A 9969-nucleotide genomic window follows, 5' to 3' on the forward strand; every position below is an offset into this window, starting at 1 on the left:
GGGGAGCGGCGGCAGTCGACTCACCATGGTGAAGACACCGCGGCGAGTAGGTCTAAGTATGTTGACTTCAGCGACGTTATTCACGTCGCTAAAGTTGCATAACTTGGATCTATTTCCCCTTCCCCCTGCACCCCCCATCTAGACCAGGCCTTATACTACTGAACTGCGTCTCTTTGTGGCCTGAGATCACAACTGGTCGCTCAACAGAGAAGTTCTGTTAATTCTTTCTAGGGAACGCTAAACAAACTGCTTAAAGATCACAAACTTCATACCATTGTCCCAGTGAACTCATTCTTCCTTATGACAGGCTCAAAGGGAAGAACGAGCATAAAGAAAATTTCCTGTAAAGGAAATACAAATGTCTCCAAGCCAGTCGAAATGACCTTTCAGGGTAAGATCACTTCCTTGAAAGCTCATCATGAGTGGCATTTTTTTGAGTGGGTTGTTTCTTAAAGATTCCAGATCTGACTGGAGACCGGTGGAACAGATTTTTCAACAGAGTGGAAAGACATGAGAGCGACCACATGAGGTGATGAAACCATGGATTAATTGATGTTAAAATTAACTTCAGAAAACCAGAGCAGTATGAACATTTGCCCATAAAATACAAACTTTAATTTTTCATTAATGAAAAAAAATTAGGAAAAGTCACATTTCATTGCTGCAGTTTACATCATTCTTACTGTCATTAAATAGCCATTTCGCTTTGCACTTGGCAAAAAAATCAGTGTGTGTTTGTGTGTATGTGTGTAGGGCTGTCAAGGTTAAAGAGTTATTTATTGCCATGTGCTGCAGTAAGCTTGTCATGGACTCTGCTAATTGGGATGCTCTCTTCCTCTGAGCACAGGGTATGTTAAATTGGCTTGAATCAACTCATTGAATTATTTTATCTTGAGCTTAAAAATTCCTTCTACATTGTACTTTCATTAAACTTTTCCTGGTTGATAAGTTCAGTGCATTTGGCAATTAAAAGAAAATCAGTAAAGTAAATAAATATATAAAGTTCCCTGTGGCACTCAGTCTGATTATGTTTTTTGTAGCTCTTCTGGTTTCTCTACTAGAAGCAACGTTAAATAGTGTGGTGGCTCATTGGTTAAAGTGTCATTATGGTCAAACATCTGGGTTTTCCTATTTATTCCTTCTCCCTGATTTCCATACCAAATTAGTTCAATGTAAACACCAGAGCAAGATTGCAAGGGAGTAGTTCCCCAGAAAAATCTGCAAAGTCACTTCACCCTCCTCTCTCCAATCTCCATAAAACTCACCTCTGCCATGATGCCTACACAACAGGGTGCAGCGACTACTGCTTATTATACTATCATACTCATCTCACTGCTACCTTATGAATCCTGTCCCCAATCTGTTTGTTGATTCTACCTGTTGTTTCTCATCTTGTGCTTAAATTGTAAGATACAACTATAAGCTATTCGGGCATGGGACTCTATTTTTACTATATGCTCTTACAGCAGCTAATACAATAGAGCTCTGATCCCTAATTGGGGCCTCTAGATACCACTTCAATAAACAATAATAATAGTATTTTTTTCTGTCAACACAGTGCAACTTTGCTAACGGTGCCTGAGGCACACTAGAATTGAGTTTACTCTTATGCAGAAGATGAATGGGGAAAAAAAGTTTGTGATGCTTTGACAAGCCCCCTCCACTGGAGACATAAAAATGGGCTGTGCCGATATTCACACTCTCCTGGGCTCCATGGCTTTGGTATAATAGGGCAGTGGGGTTCAGATTCTCCTGAGCAAACCCTTAGTGACCATCAGATGCACTACTGGGCCCCTCAGATGTAGTTCCCCTTAATGTGGATGGCATGCCCTGCTAGGATCCTTGGGCTATGCTCAGGGGCGCCTCCAGGCCCCAGCACGCCAAGCGCGTGCTTGGGGCGGCATGCTGCGGGGGGCACTCTGTCGGTCGCCGGGAGGGCGGCAGGCGGCTCCGGTGGACCTCCCGCAGACGTGCCTGCGGAGGGTCTGCTGGTCCCGTGGCTTCGGTGGAGCATCTGCAGGCACGCCTGCGGGAGGTCCACCGGAGCCGTGGGACTGGAGACCGGAAGAGCGCCCCCCGCGGCGTGCTGCCATGCTTGGGGCAGCAAAATTACTAGAGCCGCCCCTGGCTATGCTCCTCCTTGGTGGGACTCAGATGCCCAGCTGAGTTCTGTGGACTAAGCTTACTTTTAGTGGGGCTTGGATGCCACTCAAAGTAGATTAAGCAGCTCCTCAGAAATATGACCCTCCTTGTCCTTCCTCACATACTTTGATCAACACTGAAATAGTAAACAATGAAATTGTAACCACTGGCTTTCAGTGTCAACACTTTACTGAGAAGAATGACAAAGTTCATACACATTAAAGCTACCATCTCAGACTGGCTGCTGATTCAGGCAGAGATCACAGCATTGGTTTACAGGTAGTTCACACTTGTACTGCTTTCTTTGTACCCATGAGGGTTAAAGTCTAGAGACATTTTTTTTAAATGATTCTGCAAGTTTTAATTGGATTCTGGAACGTCAGCTGACAGTCTCCAGAAAATAAACATTATATTACCAAGCATCTGGAAATTGGCCAGTGTGACCCCCTGTTCTTTTGCAACTATATTGTCCCAGCAGCACTGACAATAACCAAAATAAAAATCTTAGTAAACTAAACAGAAAAGGCCCCTAAAGGAACAGTTCCATTGTGATGCACAGGATTTAAATTTCTTCACTCTAATTAAGGTTAATAGCTGTTTCATGGATACAGCCTCATACAGTGAGTTCAAAATCTACCTCAGAGAGTGGGCAGATTGTGCCAGAAAGAAGGTGCCTTAGTTCCTTAAGTCATATTCCCAAAACAACATTTCAGTGTGGTACATTTTTCAACTATCAGCACAGCATGATGGGCAAATGGTTTTGGGTTCAAATGGGGCTGAAATTAAGAGTTTCAGTCTCTGGAAAACAGCTTGCTACAGCTGCAGTTTTCTGTTCAGCTCCCTTGTTCCAGGAGTAGCTTGTGTTCACAGATTGTTCAGTAAAAGCATCTGCACTGTTTGCTTTTACTGGCATGTGACCAGGTAGCAACAAATCTTTCCCTTGGTGTAATTTGTCCTTTACGGTGAACTCTTCTTTTTCTGACATGTTTTGAGTGATTTATATTAAGCCCATAGAAAGGATACTGATTTTCAATGGTTTCTAGAGAAAGAAATACCATCATTACAGATCCCTGCTTTTCAGTAACCTCTCAAATGAGCTGTGCTAGGTGAAGAGCCCACTTGCCTGTCACACAGAAATGAAGAGCACAGGTGGATAAGATCCTGTTCTGGTGCATTTGTATAGCTTTGCTCGTTTTCTAGCCTCTCTTACAGCAAATTGACTGAAAAGTATTGCCTTCATTAAGGTGTATGCTTTATCTAGGGCTGACACTGATAATGGTGTCTTTATGTGTGCACTAATATACAGTTGTTGAATCACTGTGACTACAAAACTGTATTCCATTCCCACTGACATTCAACCACTCTCTGAAGGGTCGTGGGCTGGCCTTTATTTCTTTGTTTTAAAGCCACAGAGCATATCTAGGAGTCAGTGAAAATATTTGAAGTGATTTTTGAAGGAAAACCCAACCAGACTGACACATGGTTAATTCTATCTATGCAGAGCAGCTTATATTTGATTTCCTTATGAATAGGCAAATACTATCCAAATAATGTCTTTCGGTGCAGAACAAAACTGACACCATTTTTCTTACTGGAAGAGTTGGTACCTTTGAGAGGTTTCAGAACTGAAAGCACTATTCATTAATCAGTTACTTCAGTTCTGCAGCACAGAGTGCAAATAAGATATTCCGGGCTATTTGACATAGGCATGCATTTATGTAAGAGCTGTACTGCAAGTGAATTCTTGTAATATAGCAGAAAAGTAGGCTGTATCCTTAGACGTAATATTACAATTTAAATGTCTGTTGACTTTTGAAGACTAAAGTTTGTAAAATTGATTAAAAAAGCCTTACATGAATCTAAAACAGCTTGATTCCTACACCCTGAGCAGTTTTAAGAAGTCAAATGTTTATATATATATTGTGTTTATATATATATATTAGAATGTTATAGCTAAATTGAACACTAATTGGAGAAACATGTTTGCCAGAAATTATAGCACAGATCAGTTTTGGTTAGATAATGGCAAATCAGTGAACCAGGGCAACTCTTTTTGAGGGCAGGATCTCTGAAAATCAAGCCACTTAGGGGTCTGATATGGATTTAGGTCCCTAACGTCAGGCACCTAATTTTGGATATTTTGAACATACATGATAAACTGTTGCCTCAGATGAAATTAGCTATGTGAAAGCTGAGCCATCAGAGAGAAGTGATTTCACCTATAGTAAATTGCTACTTCAGTGTCTTCACACTTCTTGAAATATGACCTGGTGAAGACCTGTGACTAAATCATCTTATTTAAAAAACTTGTAATACTGCCTTAGTACAAATTATCCTTCACTAATGGATACTTTTCTCACCAGGCTTTAACTTTATCTTCATCTTCTATTATTTTTTCTTTGCCTTAAATTAAACTGACATTGTTAACTAATCCGTACAAAGACTCAGTGTAGCCTCAGAAAACTTCCCCACTAACATTTGTGTTTGGAGGCATGAACACCAGAAATAAACTGAAATTGCATTAATCTACTAAATTAAATTGGCAACAATATATATTTTACCTATCTGCATTTGTACCTTATATGGCCTGTGGGTCCATAAAAGTCTAGATCACATTTCGGACTTTCAGTAGGAGGCTCACCTGTCTGCTGAGAGAGCTGTAAGTGTGAAGACTGACACCCCCACTGAAGTGAGTTGTATAAAGGGAATAAGTTTACATCCAACTCGACCAAAGAGCCATTCGTCAGCTAGGTACCTGCTGGCATCCACAGGGACACAGGTCACTAAGAGGAGTAGATCTCCTAAAGCCAGACTGGAGATGAACAAATTAGGAACATTTCTCATGGACTTCACAGTACAAAAGATCTTAATCAAAGTGATATTGCCAATAAGTCCTATCAAAATGATGATTCCATAAATAGTTGGAATGGCATACAGGAAACCTGGGTAGAACCAATCATCACTCGGGATGGAAAGATTTGCACTTTGATTGATGGAGATGTTGCAAAGAATAAAGTTATCCACTTTCAAGTCTAGAAGAAAATGCTCTTCAGAAGCCATTGTCTGAATTCGGTTCTACTGGAAGATAATTTTCTTGTTCAAAAATCCTCACATAAAGCTTCTTGAGTTGAGTTTTCTTGCTGTATGCGTCTTTTAAATAGACAGAAGAGACTGAAAGTCATATTTCACTGTGTGAATTTTTTTTTAAAAGTCACTAAACAGAACTATTTCCATAATCTGGAATCAGTTTGATCCTGGAACTTTTCTCCCTCTCATTCATTTGGCTTGCGAATAAGTATTACCGGTACTCAGTTCTAAAAGGCCATTTACCAAATTAAGAGACAAATAGACACATGGAATTTTCAGAATCCAGGCTAGTTAAATTCTCAGCCTCAGCATACTGCTCCTGAGTAGAGTTCAGTCTGAATTACATTTTGCAAAACTTTTGATTGTGGCTGTCAAACTGCATTTCCCAGTGGCTGTCAAACTGCATTTCCCAGTCTCTTCCGGTTCTCAGAACCTGTAGCTGTAGGCTGGGTTTAAACGTGAGGGAAGGGAACAGCTCTTTTAAAGACTCTGATCCTATAGGCAGGAACCTCTGGACGTCAACACTCTCCCAGCTTTGCAGGAGGATAGCAAGCTTGCTTAAATGATTACAGTAATATTATGGAAGCTGCAGGCTTCTGCTGGAGAATGCCAGCCACCTGCTGGACAATTTAATCACTGCCTGATCACAAAAGAAGCCGCTATTAACTCTTTAAACCAATAAAACTGTGTTATTGTTTCCTCTTGGTTTTTTCAGTATTATAAGCAAAAAGAGCTTCATTGTCTCATTTAATTCACTCTTGGATGTGGTTCAGGGAATGCCTTAAAAAACACTCTTTTATTAGCCTGCAAATACCATGGTTTGCCCAGCAATTATATCTTTGCAACTGAGAGTGTTGGCATTCTAACATTCAATCTGCTTCAATAAAATAAAATAAAATCATCCCCCGGGACAACTCCACTGAACTTGACCAATTAAGACAAAATCAATATTATAGTTAGCCTCGGTAGACACTTATGAAAACTAAGCAACTGCCATAAACCAAGCAGCTTGAAATCTGCACATTATTGGAAACATCGCTATAATTCAGGAATTCCATGGCAACTATGGGAAGTGGTAAATTTTACTGTTTAATTCAGGAATTTCTATTTACGAGTTGCCTTTCATGCTAGTGATCCAAACACTTCTTTTCAATGTAATTGTATACACAGAACAATAATACACATTTAGATGAAGCATGTATCTAGGTCACTCCAAGTGACTAATTCCTCACTGCTTTGTAACAGAATTGCAACTCACAACATGAGGACCCTTTCTTCTGAAGAAATGAGGGTAAATTTAAATCACACTAAAAATTCAATGAAGTTATGTAATTTGAAAGTTACCTTTGCAACTGGTTGTGACCGAAAGCATCTGTATATTTACACCTTACCTGGTATTGTAATAATCATTGTACAAAATATGCCTGGGGAGGTATCATTTGAAAACTAATAACTTGCTGGTCAATAATATCATGTCAAGTATCAGAAGGGTAGCCGTGTTAGTCTGGATCTGTAAAAGCAGCCAAATGTCTGTTAGTCTATAAGGTACCACAGGACTCTTTGCTGCTTTTAATAATATCATGGTGAAATATATGTAGGAACATTATTTGTAAAGTTATGACTTCTCCTTGCATGCCGTTGTTAGCACATGTTCACACCCACAAAGCCCTGACTAGGAGAAAGGTGTTAAACAGACCTATCCTAAACAAAGGAATGTGTTTACCTCAATTTACATATAAGTAGTTAACAGGGCCGTTGAGACAGCCAGAGGGGGGAAATGGCAGGAGACAATGAAATCTGAATTTCAGCATACACATGGGAGAAGAAAGAGTATGGAGCCATCTTCTCTGTCAGACTCCATGTTGCCTTCTCTACTGTTTGAATACACTTTGATTTGAGGGGTAATCCTCAGAAGAATCCACGTCAGAGGGTGACTGGACTACAAAACTGAGGAGCAAAAACATCCCAAGGCATCTCTCTTTCTCTTTCACCTGAGAAGACAAAGGAACCAGCCCTGTGACCCTGGGGGAGATCCTGTCCTGAGACTTTGGTCAGCTATGTTGCTGGGAACCTGTGGTAAAGATTTTACCTTGAATCAAGTCTAATTTGTTAAGTTTTCACTACTAGAAAGCATTTTATCTTTATTTCTCTAGTGACCATTTCTGACTTTAATACCTTGTACTTGTACTCACTTAAAATCTCTCTCTTTGCAGTAAAACTTGTTTTATTTTTAATCTAAACTAATCCAGTGTTGTGGTTAAACTGGGCTGTGTGGTAACTCCAGTTAAAGTAGCAAACTGTTGGATATCAACCCTTTACAGGGGCAGTGGACCTCTACTATCCAAACTGTCCAGGAGAGGGCTGGTCAGTGCAGAACACACATTTTGGGGAAAATCAGACCTGGGAGTGGGTTGGGGTCACCCTGCAGGTAATAACCAAGGCTGCTGGAATGTGGCTGGTGTTTGCTGACAGGCTCCTGGGATCAGAGATGTTGGACCAGGGCTATAGCTATACACAGACACTCAGGATGTGACCTGCCTGCTGTCAGGCTGTTTGTGAGTGGCTCAGGTTGGGAGCTACTGCAGCAAAGCATTGTGTGGCACCCAAGGTTATGGGGCACATGGTGATACAGTCCCTGACTGGTCTGGATTGCATCCTGGTAATTTTGCAAGTTTAAAAATAAGCTACCAATTACCAGAATTATTCACAAGAAGGGATGGGTGAATCAAATAATACATTTCTTAAAAAGCATAAATACTGACTGTTAGACTGAGCTGAATATTTCCAAATATCATTGAACAAACTTTAATTGCCAGATACTCATGAGTTGCATGCTAAAATGGGGTTAAGGGTCAGAGGGAGCATTGTAACCTATCGGTAACTGGGTTTTGACTCAACCATGTGATCTACGTAAGCACTTGATGCTAGCTTTGCTGCTATCCATTCAGGCCCCGATTCAGCAATGAACTTAAATACATGCTTCACTTCAACCAGGACTACTTACATGATTAAAGTTAAGCACATGAATGACTGCTCGGTCAAAGCAGGGCCCCACTGCTTACTGGAAGAGAGTAGGAAAAGAAATAAATCTCACTATTCTCATTTGAAACAAAAAGGTATGACAAAGTTAAAGTTTACTCTTAAGAACATACCATGCACTTGGCTCAGAAAAATGGATACACACACACACACACACACACACACACACACACACACACACACACAAAATGTCTATCAGCCTCTGTTGTTGGTTACTGTAGCAGCCTTTGTTTCCTTTCAGGGTAATGGGGAGCCAAATCATGGGAGTCCAACAGAAATGGGATCATGTGGCTATGCAGAAGAGAAGAGAAGCTCTAATAGTAGCACCTACCGCATGGGAGAGGGGACATTGCTGGAGAAAAGGAGAATGGACAACAGCCATGCAGCATGGTATGTTTTCAATGGCTACAAGAGGTTGTTAGAAAACCTTATGCCTGGTTTGTCAAAAGGAAAAGATGAAGATTAGAAATGGAGATCCACAGAATGGAAAGTTCAAGAGACAAAGCAAGAGAAGGAAAAGCCAAATACTGTGAAGCTTGAAACAGTATTTATGTTACACAAATGTTGAGTTGTTAACTCGGAGTTAATTAATAAGTAAAAAGTGATTTTATTAAATACAGAAAGTAGGATTTAAGTGGTTCCAAGTAGTAACTGACAGAACAAAGTACGTCACCAAGAAAAATAAAATAAAACGCACAAATCTATGTCTAATCAAACTGAATACAGATAATCTCACCCTCAGAGATGCTTCAGTAAGATTTTTTCTCAGAAAAAAATGGACACCTTCCAGGCCTGGGTACAATTCTTTCCCCTGGTACAGCTCTTGTTCCAGTTCCAGGGCTGCCCAGAGGATTCAGGGGGCCTGGGGCAAAGCAATTTCAGGGGCCCCTTCCATAAAAAAAGTTGCAATACTATGGAATACTACATTCTCGTGGGGGCCTCTGTGGGGCCCAGGGAAAATTGCCCCACTTGCCCCTTACCCTCCTGGGGAAGCCCTGGGAAAAATAAAAATTTAAAAACCTTCCGCATCGTGGCACAAACCCAGTTTTGAGAAAACGTCTTTTCAAGTCACCTTTACAAGGTATCACTGGTTCTCAGCATCAGCTAGTGCTAAAAGGCACTAAAGCTCATTAAAAGGGTGGGACAAATATTTTCCGTCGACACTTTTTTTGGATTGAAAACTAGGGGTTTTTAAAAAGCAGAAAAAAATCACAGACAATGTCTGCTTTCCTTCAAAATTTGCTGTGTTCTTTTTAATTGAAAAGCTGAAATTAGTCTGCCAAAACCTGAATATGGTTTGGGATTTCAGAAGTGTGTGGCCAAATATTTGTTGCTTGCTGTGTTTGTTTAAAGAAACAATAAAAAAATTCTGCTTAAAAAAAATCCAAAACTTTTGAACCACCTCAGCTTGTGACCAAATGCCTGAGCCCATCCAGTCAGAGATTTTTCCAGGTTTCTGATACTCTGCTGGCTTCCTTGACTCATATATGTCTCCATAACTTTGGGTTCATTTAGCTTAGAACATAAGAACATAAGAACGGCCATAGTGGGTCAGACCAAAGGTCCATCCAGCCCAGTATCCTGTCTACTGACAGTAGCCAATGCCAAGTGCCCCAGAGGGAGTGAACCTAACAGGTAATGATCAAGTGATCTCTCTCCTGCCATCCTTCTCCACCCTCTGACAAACAGAGGCTAGGGACA

At 40.6% G+C, this 9969-nt stretch overlaps 1 protein-coding gene across 1 annotated transcript in view; it reads right to left on the reverse strand.

Moving 5' to 3' along the window:
- GRPR (gastrin releasing peptide receptor) overlaps window positions 1–5202 on the reverse strand; it is a 36113-nt gene extending 30911 nt beyond the window's left edge. The window contains exon 1 of the mRNA XM_045001951.1: window positions 4784–5202. Within this exon, the coding sequence (XP_044857886.1) occupies window positions 4784–5202 (419 nt within the window). The remainder of the gene's footprint in view (window positions 1–4783) is intronic.
- Between the last annotated feature and the right edge of the window lie 4767 nt (window positions 5203–9969).

Source organism: Mauremys mutica, chromosome 1, assembly GCF_020497125.1.
Source record: "Mauremys mutica isolate MM-2020 ecotype Southern chromosome 1, ASM2049712v1, whole genome shotgun sequence".
In the NCBI taxonomy this organism is placed as follows: domain Eukaryota; kingdom Metazoa; phylum Chordata; order Testudines; family Geoemydidae; genus Mauremys; species Mauremys mutica.